The sequence below is a fragment of the Linderina pennispora genome (assembly GCF_002104995.1).
Source record: "Linderina pennispora strain ATCC 12442 chromosome Unknown DL89scaffold_53, whole genome shotgun sequence".
Taxonomy (NCBI): Eukaryota; Fungi; Kickxellomycota; class Kickxellomycetes; order Kickxellales; family Kickxellaceae; genus Linderina; species Linderina pennispora.
Window position 1 is genome coordinate 20,139 of NW_024468301.1, and position 22,984 is coordinate 43,122.

Sequence of the window (22,984 nt, forward strand, 5' to 3'; positions counted from 1 at the left end):
TGATTCACAGCGATGGTTCGGGTGCCACGTATCCCCAGCTGCATTATCTTCACCTAACTAATCGCTGCCATCCGCCTAAACATGACTAGGGGATTCATTCGGGCTGCAAGACTGCTAGCAATTCTGGCATTACGGTGTCCAAGAGCCCGCGCTTTTCGTTCGTTTTTCGGTGACAACATTTTCATGTCCCGCTCGAACCTCATGGAAACTGAGCACTTTGCCAAGCTTGCTACTTGTATGGGCGCTGGCAGTAGCTAGGTTTTTGGAGTTGCTTCGTTCTTTGCATCGTCAATATACTTTTCAGAAGCATTCGGCGCCTAATGACTAGTTAAATATGTGGTCAAGCAAGTATGACACGCTGGTTAGCTGCTTTGTTCTACCAGCTAGCATCGTCATATATGTAAATATATGCTGAAGCCAACGCTTATAGTTGATAAGTTTGCATATTATGAAAATGTGCTGTAAAGCATAGAATGAGCGACGCAGAGACTATATACTTGCAGCAGTAGTCTTAACGCTCACATTTAATGCCTGATAGTACTGTTGTACGGGCGGTGACGCCCAGCATGGCGATGCCATATCAGTTGACACATCGGCTGATAACAAGGGCAGCTGTAGCACTGAGCCAATGGAGACGTCAAATGAAGGCATGTAATCATAACGGTCACAGCTTTTTACCCACGTTTCGTTGCTGTGCCGTGTGCGAGCACAGGAACAGCATTCTATAAGTAAAAAAGGCGACACGCGGCGCCTGTAGTTTCATTCTCCCTTCTTCCACTATTCCTTAGTTTTATATTCTCGTTCGTAAAAACAAAATACTCTGAAAAACACTCAGCACTGCGTGCACGCACAATATCTCAACAGACCTACACAACGGGCACCAGCATGTGATGGTGTTTGGATCAAGGCACATTGTCAGCGTCCATCACATGTGTCATGCATTTAATAATTTATGGTGCTGTGTTGGAAGAGAAAACCGTATAGATAACCGCGGAAGAGAAAAGGTAAGAGAATACTATGCTATAGACATAAGAAATGATGCTGGGCTGCCGCTGGCTAAGAATTTTTATAATGGTTTTTGGCAAGCTATATGAGCATCCAACACAACGACATCGCAATCTCTACTCGATGAGGATTGGGTCTTGGTCGCATCTGCTGACAACGACATCTACCGGGCCGTCAAACTCATCCACCTCAAGCTCCTTGCTCAGCCGCCCCTGCAGCACATGCCCCAGGTACCCCCGCTCTGTATTCGTATGCTCAGCCAGTACACAGCTCGTGTCCTTGGCCACAGCCGCCAGAACGTCGTGGTGGCTCATCTCGCCTGTGAAATACAAGTCAGCGGTGACCGGACCCAGCACCGACGCGCCGGACCCAGCACAGATGGCGATGCGCTCAATCAGCTTCTGCTCGTCCGAAGCATGGCACGGCGCACGCGCCACGCGGATGTGCTCCAGCTTCAGCCCCTTCTTGATCTCGCCGATGATGGTGCTCAGGGGTTTCGGCTCAGCCAGCTGCAGGATGCGGCCCTCGCCCACGTTCTCCTGGCCGCCAGTGCGGTCAGGCTGCGCGGGCGTGATGGGCGTCACAGTGCCAGGCCCGATAAGGGACGCAAGCCAGTCGTTGACGCCGTTTGCGCAGCTGTCGAGAGAGGTATGCGGCGAGTAGATCGACACGCCGTTGGCCGCGCACTGCAGGACCAGGTTCTGTTTCAGGTTGCCCATTGAGAGCGACTTCCACGCGGAGAAGATTGGTGGGTGGTACGAGACGATCACGCCCACGCTCGGGTCCTCCAGCGCTTCGGCCAGCACAGTCGTCGTCAAATCGATCGTCAGAAGCACGCGCTTGGCGTCGGGCCGCGGCTTGGCAGCCTCTACAAAAAGCCGAATTCAATATTGAGTAACCAAATGCCACAAGCGAATCTAGCACAAATCCAACTGTTCAAGTGCAATTGCTTACCTAGCAGGATTCCGACATTGTCCCATTCCAAAGCAGCCAGGCTCAGCGGAGCAATGCGCTGCATGGCATTCGAAACACGTGAGAGCAGGCTCATGTCGTTGGCAGTGGTCGAGTGGTTTGGCAAATTGAGCGGCGCAAGTTTGCGGATTTTGAACGGAAGCGGGGGAGAAAACACGCTGCCGTTCGTTTGCCGGGTCAGCGCTTGCGTAAGGCCATCGATTAGCGCTCCGAACGGATCGGTTGCGGCTCCCGAGCCGTCCGAACCGCGGTCCTCCATGATGACGTCAGTGTCAAACGTGGGCAACGCCGCCGCCACGCGTTGAACCAGCCGCGCTGCCAACGCTATGGCCTGCGATGGTGGCACTGCTTCAAGGTCCTGCATGTGCAGAATTCCAGAAATATCCTGGGCAAACGGCGGCTTTGCCTGCGCCAGCTGCTGTTGCGCCAGCGGCAGGTCAGACGGTGACGAGCTGGTCGTGTCGGAGCTCAGCTGTATTTCGTTATTGGCGCTTGAGCCCAGCATGCCGGGGGTCTGCGCTGTGTAAGCGTCAGTGCGCGGCTGGGTCGAGCTAGTCGACGACGGAGACGGCGAGACCGAGATGTCGCGGGTGCCACTTTCGGGTGCTCCTTCAGCACCCTGCTGGTACACGCTCGGATCAGACGACCGCATAGGGCGACGCCCATTGCTGGACTCCTGGTCAACAATCATGCGGCGGCTATCATTGATGCCGTCGCCTGCCGCCATGCTCAGCAGGGCGGAGCCTGCAATGGCCGAGCTGGTCTCGATGTCACTAGCCTCGCGCTGCGTAAACAGTGGCCCACCAATACCTATGCCTGAAGACATTGGCGGCTGGCACATCTGAGTAAACGGCGGCGATGCCTCGCGCCGTGCGGAGTTCTCGCCGCGGTGCGAGTGCGAGAATGACCGGGGCCGGGTCGACGAGGCGGTTGTCGGCGGACTGCGCATCGGATACGGCTGGCCAGGGCCAACGTTGCACTGGTGCTGGCGGAAATGCCGCTTCAATGTGCCGGTAGAGGACCCCTTCGAGTATTCCTTCTTGCAGATGCGACACCGCGACATACCAGAGTCCAGCCGCTCAAAGCCAGTTGGTCCCCACACCACAGAGCTTAGCCGCCGTGTGGACTCGCGCGCCGGCGACTGCGATGTGTTCGCCGGGTTGAGCCGTCCTGGCGACGCCTGCAAAGGCTGCACTCGCGGCTGCTGCGGCGGCGGCTGCTGCGACAGCTGCTGCGGGTTGGGCGATGGAATCCGCGGGAACGGCAGCGGCGAGCGCTGCTGAGCATTTGGGTCAAAGCGGCCCGGTGGCATATGCCCCCTGGGCGGCGGTGGCGACAGGGACCGCTGCGAGGGCATGCGTGGGCCGACATGGCTGAAGCTAGCTCGGGACTGGAAATGTGGCGGCGGCGGACCGTATCCTGGGTGCTGCGGCGGCCCAAGCTGCTGCGGCGGGCCGCGCGGACCGTAGGCTGAGTTCGGTGCGAAATACGGCGCCTGTGGCGAGGCCTGCGCAGATCCAAAATGCATTCCCGCATGTGACGTCGACCTGCTGAACGACGTCTCATACTGGTCGCGCGGCTGGTCATGTGGGCCGCCCGGATACGCCAACGAAAGCTGCCGTGGCCGGTGCTGCTGATAGGGCCTAGTCTCCTGTTGGCCAGGCGGCTGCTGCTCGAAGCGCGGAAACTGCTGATGTTGCGGTGGCGGCTGCTGGAGATTGCGCGCCTGCTGAGCTGTGGTCCGCATCACCACGCCCTGCGGTGGCATCGGCTCACTGATTGTTGCAGCATGCTGGCGCTGTCGCCGAAAATGCGTCTGCTGTGGTGGAAACTGGCCATTGAATGTGCGCTGCGGGCCATTTTCTGCGTGTCCGTCAAACACCTGGCGGGCTGCAAACGGCGACGACGGCACCGACGGCTGCTGCGACCCGGGCTGGCTCTGGCCGTTCGTCGCTGCAAAGCCGGTGGCCAGCGGCGACGGCTTCTGCGCATGATCGACATTGTGCGAGCTGCCTGCGGTGGCGCTCGGAGATGCCGTGGATTGCTGCTGTGGGTGATCGCCGGCATTGTTGGCCGACGACACGGCGAATGAGCGCTGGCCGACAAGAAGATTCTCCACCTTGGTTGCACGGCCTGTCTCGTCTTCGTGTGGTGGTCTGCGATTCATATCAGCCGGCTGTGATCCCGCTGGTGGCACATGATGCAGCCGCGTGTGCGGAGGCGTTGATGGTCGCCGTGGGCCCGCGGGAGCGCCTGCTACCTGGCTATTGCTCGGCGCCTTTTCGCTCATGCTGGACATGGTGTGTGTATGTACGTATGTGTCTGCGGGCGTGTGTCTGTGGGCGTGCGTGAAGTCAAGGAGAAAGGTGGCCTTAGGTGTGTAGAGAGGTATCCACGCAACGGCGCATGCAGGATTTTGTTGTTCGGAGTAGAAACGCTGGAGAGGAGAAAAGCAAAAGCGACGAAGACGGCAAAAAGAATAAGGCTTTGAAAAATAAAGAAAAGAAAAGAGAGAAGAGAGGGGGAATGGGAGAGGACAGTCCAAGCACAGGCGTTTGTGGCTACTGCCAAAATAGTGGTGGTTCTGCGCGCTGTGGATATTCAAAATGCAGGTTCGAAAAATTAAATATAGCGAGACTGGGGAGTGTGCGTGGGCGGGCTTGGCCTTACGGTTTATACAGGACGGAGACGAAAATTTTTCTTCTCAGACCAGGTCGCTGAGCAGAGCCTATTTTTGTTTTACCCAAGGTATGCAGCCGACAAAATATACAGTCCTGCAATGTTCTATCTACAGCCAGGACGGATGTGGGTGTCGGTGTCGGTGTGTGCCGGTCCGTGGGTTCGCTGAGCACGAAATAGTGCTGGAAAAATAAAAGGGGAAAAGAGAAAACAGGGACGGCGCTATAGAGTGCGATAGAGCGACAGAGGGGGTGAGCAAACAGGGGAGGGGACGGCCTTGTTCGGCGCGTGATGTGAAGTTTAATAGCGTCAAAAAGGAAAGGCGTTGGCCAGGAAAATAGAGACGCCTGGTAGGAGAAGCGTGAAAAGGGCTATCCTTGTCTGCTCCCTGTCGGGCAGTGTTTATCTGGGTGAGAGGAAGGGGAGGTTGGGAGGTCCCGAATTGGTCCAAGAGAGAAAAAAAGGGCTGGGTGTGGTCCGAATGTGACGTGTACAGCTGAAACAGAATAAAGAAAAGAGTGAGAAAAAGAGGGTTTTGGAGAAAGAGAACAAGGGGGAGGGAGAAACGTGTCGATGGAAATATGTCGTGGCCCAGACTGCTTGGAAGAAAAAGAGTGCGAAAAGGTTGAATTCGAAAAAGGAAGCAAAGTGAAGCGGCAGCGCTCCAGAAAAAATGGTCCTGCGTTTAAAAGCCCGGCCAATTACCACTCTCTTTTCGTTGCGGCACCCCCAGGGCATTCTTGCGAGCCATGGCGCCAGCCCTGGCCAGCGGAGCCTGCCGGGCTCGCATGCCAGCCAATATATGCTTGTCAGTCCACCGGCCAGTGACACGGGTGCTAGGCCCCGTCGTCCCCGCATTGATGCAGGCTCCTCTGCAAGTGGGCCGTGGTCCAGGCTGCGAGGTGTGGCCGGTGGAGCGAGGGCCCGCTCGATCTACAGGCTAATTAGTCTGCAGTCTCCCCCAGTCCGGGTCGCACTCACAAGGTACCTGGAGGGTGATGCATGTGTTCTCTTTGAGAGTGAACAATCGCCAGGCGCCGCAAATCTCCACCCAAAGGCTGCCCGTCCGCTGCGCAGCGCCAGCGGACCAGATCTGATCTTGCGCAAAATCTACAGCCGTCGTCATCGCCTCTGCCGAAAATTAACCGCTGTCTCTGTGCCTTTCTTCCCTCCCCAGTCAATTCCACACGCCTTTTTGCAATTCACCTCGGCTCATTTGGTTGGTACAAAAATGTCTACCCTGACAATTATCTACGGCCCCGGCCGCACAGTGGCGGTCAAGGCTACGCCCACAATGACGCTACAGGCAGTGCTCACGGACGCCTGCGCAAAAGTCCCCGGCTCCCCCACGCCTGCCTCGCACACCCTGACGTACAACGACAAGGCACTGGACCTCTCGCTGCCGCTCCGCTTCGCCAATCTGCCGCAGGGGGTCAAGCTTACTCTGAAGCGAACAGCCAGCAAGCCGTCAGCTGCCGCCCCGCCAGTCAAGGTTGCGCTGCAGGTCAGCGACAGTGGCCGCGTTATCGTCGATGTGCCGGCGGCAACGACGCTCTGGGAAATTGTGACACTCGTAGAGCAGCGGTCGAATGGCACCCTGAATCTGACAAGCCGGTTTAGAGTGCAGGAGCAGAAGGCTGGGTTGTTAAAGACCGTGTTTGGTGGTAGTCCCAAGGCTGCGCAGCAGGAGGGACTGAAGGTGTACCAGCAGCCGGTGCTGCTCATTCTCAACAAGGAGATCAGCGATATCCCAGAGATGAAGACCACGTCGTTGCAGGCGCTTGGGTTCGCTAAAGGCAGCGTTATGATCCGCTTGTCATTCAAGGACGCCGATGTGTCGCTGGCGCCACCTGTCGCAAGCGTGCCGGTGCGTGCGCAGAGTGCTGGGACTGAGGAGTGCAGCCCGATGAATGGGTCGCCTGCGCCGAGGCTTCCGCCACGCACTGCCACCGAGCCCCCGAGAAGCACGCAGCCTGAAAGCCCACCTGCAGCCAGGGAGGGTAAGCAGCCCGAACTGCCGCCCCGACAGCCACCCGCCCAGCAGCCCAACATTGCCCCAGCTGCTGCGGATACCCCTAGAACGCACTCTGAGTATTCCAGCGATGTCATTACCAATCGTCAGGTGCAGGTTTTTGCATCCCCCACACAGACCTCTGCACCGCTTGCTGCACGCTTCGTAATGCCTGATTCTTTCTATGAGCTCAAGGGCGCTGAGCTGCAGGGGCTTGTGTCTGCCCAGCGTAAGCGGCAGATGGAAACCGAGGCTGGCTTCAAGCTGCGCTCGGTCGAAGAAGAGAAGGCACGCAGGCGGATAGAAGAATTCAAGCTCAAGCACCCAAAGACAATGATCCGGTTCCGCTTCCCTGATCTGGTGCAGGTTCAGGCCATATTCCTGACCCTGGGTAAGGTTCAGGAGCTGTACGACTTCTTGGACGAGATTCTCGAGCAGCCTAGTGCTGTGCAGGCGCTTGTGCTGCAGCCGCCTGTGCAGGACCTCAGGCCGAGCCAGAACAAGACCCTCTATGATGCCAAACTGACGCCTGCTGCGGTCGTCCATGTCCGCCTCGTCAACAGCAAGGCACCGACAATGCCGTTGCTCAAGCCCCACATTGCCAGCCTCGCAGCCACCCTGGATGTGCCCACCGAAGTTGAAGGTGCTGCGCTGTTGCCCACTGAATCGCCGTCACCAACCATGGCTGGCGAGGCATCACGGGCTTCATCGGTAGAGGCAGCGACCAAGCAGAGCACCAAGAAGGTGCCGAAGTGGTTCATGGCTGGCAAAAAGTAGCAGCGTCTGCGTCCCATGTGCGCAGCTTTGATATCCCAGACGGAGCCTTGGCCCTTTGGCTCCCAGAAGCCAGCACTTTGCTTGCCTGGTCTTCTAACAACGCTGTGTTTTAATAGTGTAGAGCTCTGACTTTCTAGATGGGCAATCGTAGTGGCATGTGCTCTGTCATATTCGTGCTTGGTCGGTTTGAGGACCACACGTTGAATCTGCGTCCAAATCGAATCTGCCAAATGCCAGCTACCCTGTGGCCTACCCCTCCCCATGTGCCACACATCATACGCAAGCGAGCATCTGTCCACTCACTTGGGGGCTCCTCCTTTCTTTCTTCAGCCGGTAGTTTTGTGATATCTGTTATTTCTGGTCGACTGTTATTACAGCCAATGTCCTCGCAAGCGGCATCGCACAATCCTGGCATCGTGGGCAATGCCACTGATACCAACGTGCCTTCTATCGAACAGGAGACCCCCATGTCCTAGCAAGCGATGGCAACAGTCATGGCTGTTCGCCTGGCCGAGCCCATCAACTACTTGCTGATTATTCCGTTTGTCTATCAGGCATGTTCCAGCAGCCTCAGCATGTCCAGCACAATCGCGTATGTGCGCATTCACCAAATACACATATTAATTGCGCCTTGCTCTAGATGGTCGAGGATTTCGGAGTTGCAAAGAGCCCTAAGGACCTCGCCATGTACACCAGAATTCTCAGCTCCTCCTACTCGGTTTGCCAAGGCAGCACTGTGATGTTCTAGAGCCAGCTCTCCGATCGCATTGGTCGCTGCCCTGTGCTTTTGATGGGGCTCATTGACAACGTCATCACATTTCTGATGTTCGACTTCGCCCACAACTACACCTGGGCACTGGCTGCACCCTGGCTCAACGGCCTCGGGTTTAATTCGCAGCGCATCCGCATCTTGCTGGCACACTCGGGTGCTGTCATGGTCTACCTCCAGCTAGTGACATATCCTAGATTCGAGCGCAAGCATGGCAACCTGTATTGCTACCAGCTAGGTCAAAACGTTCTAGTTCCGATGTGTTTCTCCTTGCTATTCCTATCGCTGTTGGCTGCTCGATCTGACGAGATTGCAAGCCACACAGTTGGCGCTGAGCAGCCAAAAGCATTCACACTAGCATACATCCTACTCTGGGTGCTCTTTTTGGCAAACCAGTTTATGCGCACCATCGACAATGTGGTCGTGTACACCGGTGCCAATCTCTTGTCGGCAAACCTGGCCCCAACAGCTGCCAATCTGAGTCTAATGAACGGCACGCAGCAGCCGGCAATGTTTATTACATGTGTCATCAGTCCAACCTTTGCCGAGCTTGTCTGGAGCTGGTCGACCAAGCACGATTTGCCATACCCGCTCAACGCACATCTGGTTTGGGCTATTTGCAGTCTGTTGCCAGTAACATCGCTGCACTTGTCATTCAGCATTCCAGAGTCTGTCAACAAGTGTGCAGCCATCGAAGTTGACGAGTACAGCCGCCCGCTGGGTGAGCAAGAACATATTGGGTAGCTACGTTTCTCACTTGTACCAATTGGGAAATATCTACGCACAGCCAGAAACCGACGATTCAGAACCGTGTGGTATAGTGAAGTGGATCTGAGTGCGGTGTCCCTCGAAATGTTCCGCACCAGACACCCGATTCGGAACTGCACTCCCTCGGCTGTAGCCGTAGTTCTCACCAAGCCATTGCTGCAGCACTCCTCCAGGGTCGTCTGCGTTCATCGCAAGAGCGCCGATCGTGGATTGAAGCAGTGCCAAATGCTGGGGAAGAGTAGCCCAAGGTGGATCGCTGCTGCGCGCGAGCAATAAAGCCGAGGGCGGCTCCATGCAGTGCACCGAATGAAACCAGCGATTCCCATGAGCCAATCTTTCTCTCGGCTTTCCCCAAAATGAGACCTGATGACTATACCGGATTGCCACTTGCGGGAAAATTAATTCCCGCTCAGACTGTAGGTGCTGCACTTTCTACGCCCTCGCGAGCCGTGAATAAAAGGGGCAAGGGCGCGGTCGTGCTTAGCTTAATTTTCATCCCTTGACACTCATCCTTTTATTGCATTTTACACTTTTGTGCAACTCTCAATAGTATTGTATATTTGTCAGCAATGTCCTCGTCGCAAGTGACATTGAGCGATCCCACCGTCGCCAGCGATGCGTGCGAGATCGAAGAATCCCCCATTGAGCAGGAGCAGGAGCAGGAGCAGGAGACGCCTATGCCCTGGGACAAGCTACTGACAATCATGGCCGTTCGTCTGGCTGAGCCCATAAACTATTCGCTCATTCTGCCGTTTGTTTACAAGGTAAATAGTGACTAATGCTCGAAAGTATTGCAAACGCGCAGCAAAAGGGGTGCATCATGTGAGCGGAGCCTTCATGACATGCATAGATTAAATGAGCTCCATCGTAGATGGTCGAAGATTTCGGCGTTGCAAAGAGCCCGAAAGACATCGCATTTTACGCTGGCATCCTGAGCTCGTCGTTCTCCATCTGCCAGACCACGACTGTAATGTTCTGGGGCCAGCTGTCTGACCGCATTGGCCGCCGCCCAGTGCTTCTAATAGGGCTGGTTGGCAACTTCGTCACGTTTCTGATGTTTGGGTTCGCCCGCAGCTATACCTGGGCGCTCATTGCGCGGTCGCTCAACGGCTTGCTCAGCGGGAATGTCGCCGTGTCGAAATCCGTGGTGGCTGAAATCTCTGACAACACCAACCGTAGTCGGTGCATGGCTATTTTGCCGCTGCTGTGGAATGTCGGGTGTGTCGGTGGTGCTGCCATCGGCGGGCTGCTGGCAGATCCTGTGAACCAGTACCCGAATCTGTTTGGCAGCATCCGCATTTTCCATGAGCTGCCATTCTTGCTGCCGTGCTTGGTCGGCTCTATGGTCACGTTATTTGGGATTGTTTATGGCTTCGTCATGCTGGAGGAGACGCTTGCCACCAAGAAAGCACGGAAGTATACTCATGGCGACCTGCGACCACCAGTGAAGGCTGGATTGGTGGACGAGACCACGCCGCTTGTCAGTTCTGAAACCGCCCAGGCTGCTGATGAGCCGGCAGCTGTCTACAAGCGCCGCTCACTGCGCGACTTGCTGACGCCGACTGTTGTTACGGTCATGGTTACCAACATGCTGATGTGTCTGGGCATTGCCTGCTGCGACCAAATCTACCCGATCTTTGCAGCCACCAAGACATCGGATGGCGGCCTGGGATTCGACTCTCGCAACATTGGCATCTCGCTAGCCATCTCGGGTGTCGTTGTCTTGTACCTGCAGCTGATCATGTATCCGCGCCTTGAGCGCAAGTTTGGTGCTCTGTACTGTTACCAGCAGGGCCAAAAGGTCATGATCCCAATGTACCTTGCTATGCCATGCCTGTCGTGGATGGCTGCGCGGTCTGGACAAGCTGTCGAGCATGCAATTGGCACCGACCAGCCAGTAATATTCACTCCGGCATATGCCATGCTCTGGATACTCTTGTTGGCAAACTTGTTCTTGCGTGTCATCGGCAACGTCCTGTTCTTCACCAGCGTCAATCTTTTGTCGGCCAACCTGGCTCCGACCACCGCCGATCTGGGGCTGATGAACGGTGCTCAGCAGCTGGCTATGTCAGTCACTCGAGTTATTGGTCCTGTCATGGCTGGGTATATCTGGAGCTGGTCGATCAAGCACGATTTGCCATATCCGTTCAACGCGCATTTGGTCTGGGTTATCTGTGCTCTGCTGACGGCTGTTTCGCTGTACATGACATATGACATTCCCGAATCGGTCAACAAGTTTGCTGCAATCGAAGTCGACGAGTATGGCCGCCCGCTGAGCGAGCAGGATCGTACAGAGTAGCCGTTTTATAGCATCAATGCAAGAAGATTGCAAAAAACAAACCAATGTACAGCTATGCCTGCCATTCGCACTCCACATCCACTGATACATGTGAAAAAGAATCTGCTAAACAACCGCCCGCAACACCGCACCATCACCAATACTGTAGAATCCTAGGCTCCTTGTATCGTTGTCAAGCTCAATCCACGGCCCCTGCTCCTCTTCGCGCAAATACACACAAAACTTGCGGTTCTTTGCCAAGCGTATCAGCAGCGGCTTCAGCTGGCGCACCTGCATTGTCGGCAGCAGTGACTTTTCCTGCTCGCTCGTCGGCTCCGACTCAAGGTCACTGGCCACCTGCAGTGTAAACTTGACCAGCCGCGACCTTAGCGTGGCTGGTTTTGGTTTGCCGACAGTAGCTGGCAGCCCGTGCTTGTGGACCAGCGCGGCAATATTCGGATACTTCATGGCCATTGCCGCCGCCAGATCATCACCAGGCTCCTCGATCGATCTGGCACAGTGCGCAAGGTAATAGCGCTCCATCTCAGTGCGCTCCTCTCGCGTAATCACTGTGCCATCTAGTTTTTCCAACCGTAGAAGCCGACCAATTGCCTGTGCCCGTGCCAGGTTGTAATCGCCGCTGACGACTGGAGTCTTGGTCAAGTGTAGGGTGGTCAGGCTAGGAAGGCCAGCGAGGTTGTCCACGTCTGCCCACGATGCGACCTGCGTGCTGGTCAGGTTCAGTGTATGCAGGCTTGGGAACATACCGCTCTTGAACATTGGGATCGTTTTCAGGTTCTTGTTGCCACTCAAGTTCAGTGTCCTGAGATTCGGTAGACACATGCCCAGAGTGGCAAAATCTGACAGTTGATTGCACTCCAAATGGAGCTCCTCGACGAAGGCCAGCTCAATCGGCGCAATTTCTGTCAACCCGCTCCATCCAAATGACAGCGACCTGACCGCCAGGTTATTAGCGGCATTAGCGGCATCCAGCCACGAAAGCCCTGGCGAAGAGTCAATTCGCAACGTCTCCACATGATGCTGCTCTGTCGACGTGCAAATTTTATCAAAGTGGTTCGCGCTCAGATCCAGGGTATGGATGTTCGGCAATGTATGCAAGATGTCCTCAACCTGTGACCAGTGAGTCAGGAAGTCTCTAGCCAGGACCAGCGTATGAACTGTTGCCAGTGCCCCCTTGGTCTCCTCACGGTCAGCGTCTGAAATACCAAACACACGCCTGCCATCAAGCCACAGCACATCTAGCGACGTTAGCTGCCCCTGCTCGCGAGCAATCTTATCGAACCCGACAACCTCGATCTTACCGCGCCTCCCGTCGATATTCCTGGGCACATTCGTAAGCTCTTCTGCGTCTGCAATGTACCTCGCTTTGGCTGCACTCAGAACAGACTGACCAAAGTCGATGCGGGCAATGTGGCGGATAAAGGAGCCGCGGCCAGGGACGCTGCAGACAAAGTACTCTTTGCCATTGTGTGTGCCTGAGTGCTTACCGCGTTCGGGAGATTTCCACTCGACGCCGAGCCAGGTTCCCTTGGTGCCATCAACCGGCCCAGAGTATCGTACAACCCCTTCTTCCCCATCGATGCAGAACCAGCGACCAACTAAACCATCACTCATTCTATGTATATTCAAAGTGTGACGGGTATATAAAAGCGATGTAGTAATCAGAAGCGAGTTACCAAGAAAAAGTAGAAGCTGCTATTCAAGCCGGCACCTTCATTCGTAGAGTATGGTTTCGTGCGTAGTGTGTACGTTATGGTTAAGTATGTGCAGACAAGATCTTCAGCGACGCAATCGCCGAAATGTCGTATTTTGTTGACTCGTCAAGCTCACCGCTGCTCTCTGCATTAATAAGCAGTTGATTGCGTCGGCGTTTGGTTCCGCTCCGCTTTGAGCCCATTGAGCGATCAGCGAAATCCCTCAATGTAGAGATAGAGATCGTTCCGTACGCCTTCCCTGTGACCTGGCCGATCCTGTAGTCGCTGATAACTGGAGCCATATCGACAGAGAGCTCCGCAACCATAAAAGCGACTGTGTCTCCGACATTGACCTTGGAGGTTGGTGTTTCAGCCAGCGCCTCGAGCTGTGCGGTCGTGTAGGACGCGATTTCGCCAGCACGTACAAGTGGCTGCGGCGTAGGAGGGTCAGCATCGGATGAGCTGTCTGAACTGGACTCAGCCTCTTCACTAGCAGGCCGCTGTCCTAAAACCATGTACGACTGCTCGACAGGGAACATGCTCTTAAGCGGGTTGGGTTTCCTACGCTTAGCAATCGCCGGATCACCGTGCTCAACGCTGCTGATTGTAACCTGGCGGGGCCCTGGATTCACAGAACTACAGGCCGAGATCCCTGCGTGCTTCGCCTGCTCGTCCATGCTGGCTTCTGACGAGCTGGCTAGTGCCAAGGTTCCCTGTGGCGGTGTATCGGTATACACCCCAGCCTCGCAGTTGCTGGCCAAGTGGACGCTGACCAGATCCATGTGCGTAAGCAGATCAGAAACTGCATCCTGGTCCATCAGCTCGTAACCGTCCTTGAGAACGACGATAGGTTCGGTGGCTATCTTTTTGAGTCGGCTGCACAGTTCATCCTTCATGCGCCTGACGTCTGGCGATTTGCAAACAAACAGGAACCGACGCTCTGGCAAAGGTGGCGCAAGATGGATGCGTAGGACTGTGGATACAGACTGAGTGTGCTTGCTCATCGACAAGAGAAGGGTAAGTGGGATGGAAGGTAAATGGCTTAACTTGCGCCTGGGTGTGGAGAAACATGTATTTTTTCAGAGTAACCAGCGCTTTTTAAACTTGTTGAACTGTATGGTCGAATAAAAGTATGGTATTGAAACAAACTCAGCTATATGTCTGGTTCACGTAAACTGTAAGTCTATCTTCGTCTTTCATTAAATATTTGATGCGAGAGCTGTCCAGTAGGTCATACCCATTAAGCATTATCTGTAGAGGCATGGCACCGATCTCCGAAAAAAGCTGTTGTCGGATGTCCTCCTTCATGTTACCAACTGTATGCTGGGTATTAATGTAGATGGCATTAATGTACTTTTTGGACTCAGTAACTTTCCCTTGGTGGTTGATCTTTGTAGGAATAACGATATTTAGGTAGAGCTTGAGATGCGGAGGAGGTATCAGCATGTCAGAGAGCATACGAATAACAACTGCACCAACCACGAGAGCAATGGTGACAAACGAAACGAGGTTAATAAAACCCATAATAGACAAGGTATGGAAAGTCGAGTCAATTGGTGCGGAAAGTAGAGGAGAGACAGGTCTAACTGTTGCCAATACTGTCGACTGGTCTTGTATGAGGAAATCAGCACATCGGGGGAATGTGAATCCTGAAATGTGGAAATAATCGTCTGGACTGTACTTGGCACGCTCTGTATGGCTGTTTCCCAAGACACTCGGTTTCTATTTCCTGATGCCATGACAGCAGAATTGCTGGTTAGACAAATGATAGGGGGTGAGGGGGTATGTATTTGTTGTTCTAGCGATAGCTGATGTGAAAAAGAAATCTAAGCAGCAGCTATCCCTGGAGAGAGCATATATTCGGAATCCTTAATTACGCTGTATCATCTTACTCTGCTGATGACTCTCCAGGATAAACTTCCTAGGCCTGATGGCTGATGTTTGCCTAGAGAAACTGCAAGTTTGTCGCCATTGTTCAGGGCATCTTTCACTTGAGAGCTGTCCAGTAGCTCGTAGCCATCGAGCTTAATCCGAATCGGCAAAGTGCCTGTTTTTGGGGGTAATTGTTTATAAATGTCCTTCTTCATCTCGCCGATTGTAGCCTTGGTATTCACGTATAATAGGGAGATATCATCCCTGTCAGGAGCGGTAATTGTGAGGAAGAGCTTGAGCTTTGGTGCCCTCTCTTTGGTTACAGTATGAATATACCAAATGACAAAAAGGATCGGGCCAAGGGGAGTAGAAACGAGAATAATGAAAAGAACGACAAAAATAAAGAAAATAAAGAAAATAACATCTCCAACCAGCTCGAGGAAATGCATGTTGTAATTTGAACGTTTGGAGCAGAATAGATAGGCTTGAAAAGTAGAGGAGAGGAGGATTCAGTTGTTGTCAGCACCTTTAGCAGTCCTTGTCGATATAAAGAAATCAGTGCATTCAGGGCATGCGAATCCTTATATGGAAAACACTTTCTAGACTGTACTTGGCACGCTCTGTATGGCTGTTTCCTGGCATGCTCAATATCCGTTCACTGGCATTATGACAGCAAAAGTGCGAGCTAGGTGAATGATAAGAGGCAAGTGGTATGTATTTGCTGTTCTGGCGATAGCTAATATGAAAAAATCTAAGCGGCAGCTGTCTCTTGAAGGAGAATATACTCTCTTGATTGCATTACGTTATCCTACTGCTCTGAAGACTCCAGGATAAATCTATCATGTTTGATATCTAGGGTTTTCATAGAAAAACTGCAAGCTTGTCGCCATTCCTCAGGATACCCCACACTTTGGAGCTGTCCAGTAGCTCGTAGCCATCGAGCTTAGTCTGAATCGGCAAGTTGCGAAACTCTGAGGGAAGATGGTGCCAGATATATTCTTTAATACCGTTAACCGAATTACCGGTGCTTATAGCAAACATCATTGAGATATCTTCTGTCAGGACAGACTACTGTGAGAAAGAGCTTGATCTTTGGCGAGCCTTCCATGAAAAGCATGACATAGACGAAAATAAGTGGTAGAACTAGAACGGTTAGAGATATCCAAAACCCAACTACGGAGGTAATAAAATCTACAACACGAGGGGAAAGGTTCACCATTTTGTACTCTGGGTATAGCACAAAAAATTCAATGTTGGGAAGAAAGCAGAAGAGATGGCTCAGCTGTTGTGCACAGCCTTTTCTGTTACGGTGGAGCAAATATATTCAATCTAAAGAGTGCCGCATAGACCGTCTAATCGATATTGGGCTGTTCCTTTATATGGTTTTAGGCAAAGGTCTTCTCGAGGTGCTCCATGGCCCAGGGAACTACAAAGGAGGGGAATTGGTGACAGTGTCAGTATATGCGCGGGCTGCTGCGAATTCACGCGCTACGCAATAGAGCTCCTCTGCTTTTGATCCGGCAGCAACTTACCCAACCGCAGAACAGCGACAAGGCCGACGAACGACATGATGCCCTTGTTAGCCTCGCGGCGCATGAGAGCCTGCTGCTCAGGGGTGATTTCGGGGGCGCCGGGCATAAACATTGTGATGAGCGAAGTGAATTGGAGTTGGAGGAATCGAGAAAGCTTGCGAGAAAGACGGAAGAGAGTCGCGCTCTGATCGCTTCCGCGGCTAGTGTGCCCAAGAAAAATTATGATAATGTGGTGAACCTGCCCAAAACGGCGCGTCACTTCTGCCCGTCACTTCTGCCCGTCACTTTGCTGGCTATGCATGAATTTTTTTCTTGCCAAAGTGCACCAGCAACGCGTACGTCAGAATTCTTCTCTCTACTTCGAGTTCACTATCCATTTAATCGGCACGAGCATTTCTTTGTCCAGTTGTTATTCATAACGAGCAATGAAGATTACACTCAAGACGCTGCAGCAGAAGGCAATCCAAATCGATGTCGAGGAGGCTGACACGATTCTCGAGGTCAAGAACAAGGTCGAGGCAGAGCATGGCTTCCCAGCCTCCACGCAGAAGCTCATTTTCGCCGGTAAAATTCTGACGGACACGCAGACGGTCGGCGAGATTAAGATTACCGAGAAGGACTTTATGGTGATGATGACGGTCAAGCCCAAGCCGGGTACCAAGCCCAAGGCTGCAGAGCCAGCGCCGCAGTCGGGTACCAGCACACCGGCACCGGCACCGGCAGCCCAGCAGCAGCAGCCTCCGGCGGCTCCTGTCGCACAGCGGACAGCCACACCCAGCGGTGTGCCACAGACCCCATCCCCGGCTTCACGCACAGCTCCGGTGGCTGCCGCTCCAGAGACACCAGCTGGCGACAGCGCACAGCAGCACCCAGTGGGCATGGGCGGCTCGTTTTTGAGCGGCGAGCAGTACGAGACGGCTATTGCGAACATGGTCGAGATGGGGTACCCGCGTGAGCAGTGTGTAACAGCTATGCGGGCCAGCTTCAACAACCCGGATCGCGCGGTCGAGTATCTGCTGATGGGAATTCCAGAGGCTGCACTTCAGATGGCTGATGCTCAGGATGCCCGGCGTGCGGAGGCCGCTGCTGCGGGTGCTGCACCGAGCGGCGATGCTGCTCTGGCTAGCGAGGAGTCGGCGCAAGAGGCACAGCCCGCAGCAGCCCCTACCTCGAACTCTGCCCGGGCTGCCAACCTGTTCGAGCAGGCAGCGGCAACAAGGACAGCACAGGGCCAGTTCCAGCATGGCGCCGGCGGGGCCAGTGAGTTGGCTGCCCTGCGCAACACGCCGCAGTTCCGGCAGCTCCAGCAGATCGTGGCCGAGAACCCGCAGATGCTGCAGCCGGTTCTGCAGGAGCTGGCACAGCAGCAGCCGCAGCTTGTCCAGCTGATTGCCAACCACGAAGAGGAGTTCCTGCAGATGCTGCTGGAGGGCCTTTCCCAGGAGCAGGTCATGGCTGCGGTCCATGCTGGCGGTCTGGCTGTCGAAGGCGGTGAGGGCATGGACGAGGGGGACGACCAGCAGCAGTACATCCGGATCACGCCTGAGGAGAAGGCGGCCATTGACCGCCTGGTCGCACTCGGCTTCCCGCGCGAGCTGGCCATCCAGGCATACTTTGCCTGCGACAAGAACGAGGAGCTGGCAGCCAACTTTTTGTTCGACCACGGCCATGAGGATATGGACTAATTTTTATACCCTGAGGCCTCAGTTTAAAACCTTCTACGGCAACCACACATGCCAATGGCGTCTGAGGCAGCATCTCTTGTTCAGCACATTCAATCTATTATTCAAACGGTATCTACTCATCTCAAGTGTGTAGGCATCAGGGGCCAGCTGTTGCTACAGGGGTCGGCGATGGTGCATCTAGCACAGCGCGAGGAACATCATGGCATGTGCATATAGATTCTGTGGGCAGGTGCGTCAGCCATCTCGTCAAGGGCTTCATAGAACAGCCGGGATAGAGGAAGAACAGGTCGAGCACTGGTGTTTCCGCAAGCCTCCCGCATTGCGGGATGTCTTTTGCCACCAACGCGTACCTGCGACAAAATTCAGTCTGTGTTGTATCCGGATGTTACGCCGAGGTGCATGTAGGCTCCATGGTAAAAGAAAAACGCAATGAAGGGGTGCCGAGCAGCACGGCGGTGTGTGTGTTCAATAAGAGGTGAGGATGCAAGCACCATATGTGATGGCAGCACACGGCATTGTGGTCAGTGTGTTGCATATTGTCCAGCGTGGATGTGAGTGGCACCCTTCTGGACTACAAGCCATCCGGATCAGCAATGGCGCAGCGCATCCTGGCAGTGGCGGGCTCTGGGCTGGCAGCCGGGAGACATACTTGGCCCATGGACCCGGTGACGGGATTAGTAATCTGTCTGGCGCGGGTCATGATGCCGAGCCTGGCACATGCTGCGCCCAAGCCTGCTGTGGCGATTTCACCTTGCACTTTACCCGGTTTTTGACGCCGAGTCCAAAACGGGGTGGCATAAAGATGCCTTTTTGTGGCTATCCGATGCGGAGACCCGAGCCATTTTTACAGGCCAGTTCCCGTTGCAGCCAGTTTTTTGCTCTCTGCTTGCTCTCATCCCTCCTTTGCAAAAACAATTTTAAACATTCCCCTTCTGCATCCTGCGTTCTGCCTTGGCTCCAGTCCAATTTCCACACCTCATTAATTATTATTCACTGCTCTTCAAAAAGCAAACCCCTCGTGACAGAAAGAAACGAATGCCGCGTCCCAAACCAAACCTGAACCTGAGCCAAATGGGCTTCTCAATAGGCCCTCCCTCAAACACACCGCCAGTGCAGCAGGCACCTAGCATGTCTGGCAACATGAACGGCAGAGCCAGCAGCAGCGCCAGCAACGGGATAGTACGGCCATCGCTCTCAATGCGCGGGAAGAAGAAGGGCCCTGGGCAGCTGGGCATGTCGTCGCACTCGCCGTTTGCAGCGTTCGCGGACTACGTCGACCCGACTGGAAACTTGAACTTTGAAGGGAAGGCAGTGATCGGGGCGACCGGCGTAAACTTCACGGGCGGCAAAAGCTACGCGATTTCGATGGCAGACATGAACGTGCTGGATGTGCTGGGCCGCGGACAGTACGGTGTCGTGCACAGGGTGTTCCACACAAAGACCAATGTGGTGATGGCGCTGAAGGAGATCCGGCTTGAGCTCAACCAGCGGGCGCTGAGGCAGATCATCATGGAGCTGGAGGTGCTGCACAAGGCACGGTCGTCGTACATTGTGGACTTTTACGGCGCGTTCTTTATCGAATCCAGCGTGTACTACTGCATGGAGTACATGGACTATGGTTCGCTTGACCGCCTGTATCCGGCCGGTGCGCCCGAGGGCGTGCTGGCCAACATCACGTTGTCGGTAAGTCTCTGCCCTAGCTGCACACATGTCACTGGGCAGCACGTAGCCATCGATGGCAGGCGAGACAAGGAGCAGCGCTATGTGTGTGAATCTGTTGCAGATTGACTGATCTCCTCTCTCGTTCCATAGGTTGTCAAGGGACTGCGGTTCCTGAAGGACCAGCTCAACATCATCCACCGAGGTAAGATATGCAGCGATAGATGGCATAAAGCGCTGGCGGCATTTGTCTCTCCACGGGGAAATGCAGCTCCTCTCCCGCTTATTAGCGATCGCCATGCCAGGGACATATTAAACTAGCACCCCATGCATGCGCAGGACATTGCAACGACAGATCGCCAGCAGCTGCTGTGCTTGCAATATTTTTGTTGGTGTTGCACATGCTCAGCCCATCTTTACCCAACAATGTAGACGTCAAGCCGACCAATATTCTCGTGAACAAGAAGGGCGAGGTGAAGCTGTGCGACTTTGGGGTGTCTGGCGAGCTCAACCAGTCGCTGGCGCGCACGCATGTCGGCTGCCAGAGCTACATGGCGCCGGAGCGGATCACAGGCACTGGCGGGCCTGACGGCTACACGATCCAGTCGGACGTGTGGTCGCTGGGGCTCACAATCATCGAGACAGCCACGGGCGGGTATCCGTACGGCACCAACGGGTTCGACGGCGTGTTTGCGCAGATCAACGCCATTGTCCACGGCGACCCGCCTGTGCTGCCCAGCGACCGGTACTCGGCAAATGCGTGTGACTTTGTGGCAAGGTGCCTTGTCAAGAAGCAGGACGCGCGTCCCACATACCACGAGCTGCTGCAGCACCCGTGGATGATCGAGGCCGAGTCCGCCAATGTTGATATGGAGGACTGGGCTCTGCGAGCGCACCAGCTGGCGCTGCGGCGCAAGGAATCAGCGGCAGCACAGCTGGCCGAGTAGGTGTGTTGACCCATGCTGAGGCTGGATACGTTAATGCGTCAGGCTAATAAAAGGCTGTTTTGTTGCAATAATCATGTGTAGCTGAGAAGTGGCGTGGTAATGTATTAGTGATGGATGGGATATATAGTGAGGTGTCGTGTTCGTTCTAGTGGTGCCAGTGGCCAACCGACTTGCTGCGGCGGCGCTGGCCGCGTCGCTGGCGCTGGTTGCGCGAGAGGCTCAGGCCAAGGGTTGCGGCTGGCTTCGCATCCAAGCCCAGGCTGATCCCGCCCTTCCCAAACATGCTGGCGTCAAATGCCCCCACGGACTTGCTCTCGGCCAGGGTTACATCGCTCTCTGGGCTCTCACCGACAATGGGGGCCGTCATAGATGCCATCCGCGAGTGCAATGTCTGGCGGGCAGACTCACTGCCGGCCAGGTTGACAGGCATGGATCCGCGCCCCAGCGACCCCGCAAATGGCGACGCACTGCGGCCAAGCGAGGCGGTGAAGGGAGATCCGTTGCGGCCTATTGATGGTGGAGGGGTGCCGTTCCTGGTGGGCGCACTCAGCGCGGTTCCAGCAGACATAGCCGGGAGCTTGAGCGATTCGAGCAGCTCTTCGGTCGTTAGCGCCTGCGAGTCCAAGACAACAGAGCCCGGTCGTGACGCCGTGCGGCGTGGGCTACTGGGCGGCCAGTGAACAGTGCTGGACTTGGTTGGCGTCTCGGGCTTGCTGGCATCGGCTGTGTGCCGACCGCCTGGCGACTGCCAGGTATTGAAGCCGCTGGAGCGCGCAGCGAATGTGCCAAACAGGTCGATGCGCTGGCGGGTCGGGGTCGCAGTGGTTGGGGTCACGACGGTCGGCGATGACTCGAAGAACTTGTCGGCGATGTCTGCCAGTGGCGAACGGGGCGAGCGGACTGGCCCGCTGATGATCCGCGCGCTTCCGACTGTTATTTCGGGATCAGCAGTCTGGCTTTCGGACGCTGACGCCACAAGACGTGCCAGGCCTGACTGGCGTCCCTCGGACCCTGCTACACCGCGGCTTGCCGGGCTGAATCCAGATGCTGTCGGTGTGCGCGTGAACGCCGACGACAGCGTAGCAGCCCGTGGCAGCATCATGCTTGGCAGGGCAGTGAAGGAGCGCTGGCGCGATCCCACAAATGCATCGCCGATTTGCCTGTCCAGTTGCTCGTTGGCGTCGCCATCGGACGACACTGTGCTGAGCAGGCTGGGTGCCAATGGCAGTTCTGGCTTCGGTGCCGCAAAGTGCCGTTGCTCGGAAAACTCGGACAGGGATGCAACCAAATTCTGAACAGGCGACGCGTACCCGCCAGCTGGCAGCTCATGCTCGTCAGCATCGTCATCGGCGACTGTGCCCTCTGCGCCTTCGACCATGGCTTCGCTGTCTCCCTCGACTGGGTCCTCTTCGTGGGAAGGCATGATGGCAGGGGCTGGAGGCGACACGGACGCTGGACTAGCACGCGGCTCTGGCTTGGCCACTGGCAGACGCGACTCTGCGCGGTTCTCTGCCTGAAGCTTTGCCATCTGCTCGCGGATAAAGTCGGCAGCCTGCTGCAGGTACTTTGCCTGAGTGCGCTTGAGCTCGAATCCCAGGGCCAGCGTCGTGTTCTCCATGCTGCGCTCAATGTCCATCAGCTGCTTGAAGTAGTCCGCCTCCTGCCTGCTCTCGCGCGTCTCAACGTAGTGCGTCTCAATAAAGTCCTGGTCCGTGATCTGCAGGTCCTCGAGCTTGTCACGGCCCTCGGCGCTGTGGTCGCTGGCCAGCTCCAGCAGCTCCTTCTCGCCGACACCCTCTGCCACCAGGCGCTCGCGATAGCGCTCCGCACGCCGCAACAGCATCGACACTTGGCTGCCGAGCTCATTGCATTTTGCTGCGTGCATTTGCTTGACGTCTGAGATTTCGCGGTCGACGCGGGCACGCTCTTGGTCTAGCTTCTCACGCATCTCGACAGTGATCTGGCGGTGCGATGCCTCCTGGGCCTCGATGCGGGCACTCAGGTGCTCGACTTCGTTGCTAAGCTCCTGGTTGATCAGCTCCAGATCCACGAGCTGCTCCTGGTACTCGCTGATCTGGTTGGAGTGGGTCTGCCGCATCATGTCCATGCGCTTCAGCAGATCGAGCACAGCCTCGTCGTTGTGGATTGCGTCGGCGGAAGTCACGTCTGTTTGCGTGTCGCGGCTGGCCACCGGGGGCTTGGGCGGTGGCATGTCCTCGTCAGTCTGCACAGCTACTGCTAGGGATTGCGGCTTGCGCGCATACGGGTTGTACGACGCGTCCTTGGCCAGAGCCGGCAAGGACGCTGGTGGTGTC

The 22,984-nt window shown here is 55.4% G+C and overlaps 1 protein-coding gene across 1 annotated transcript; it reads right to left on the minus strand.

Moving 5' to 3' along the window:
• Positions 1-7,511: 7,511 nt before the first annotated feature.
• Positions 7,512-8,074, minus strand: DL89DRAFT_145638 (uncharacterized protein). Its single transcript, XM_040883492.1, has one exon. It carries the CDS (start codon positions 7,911-7,913, stop codon positions 7,578-7,580), a length of 336 nt encoding a protein of 111 aa, XP_040739430.1. The 5' UTR covers positions 7,914-8,074; the 3' UTR covers positions 7,512-7,577.
• Positions 8,075-22,984: the final 14,910 nt, after the last annotated feature.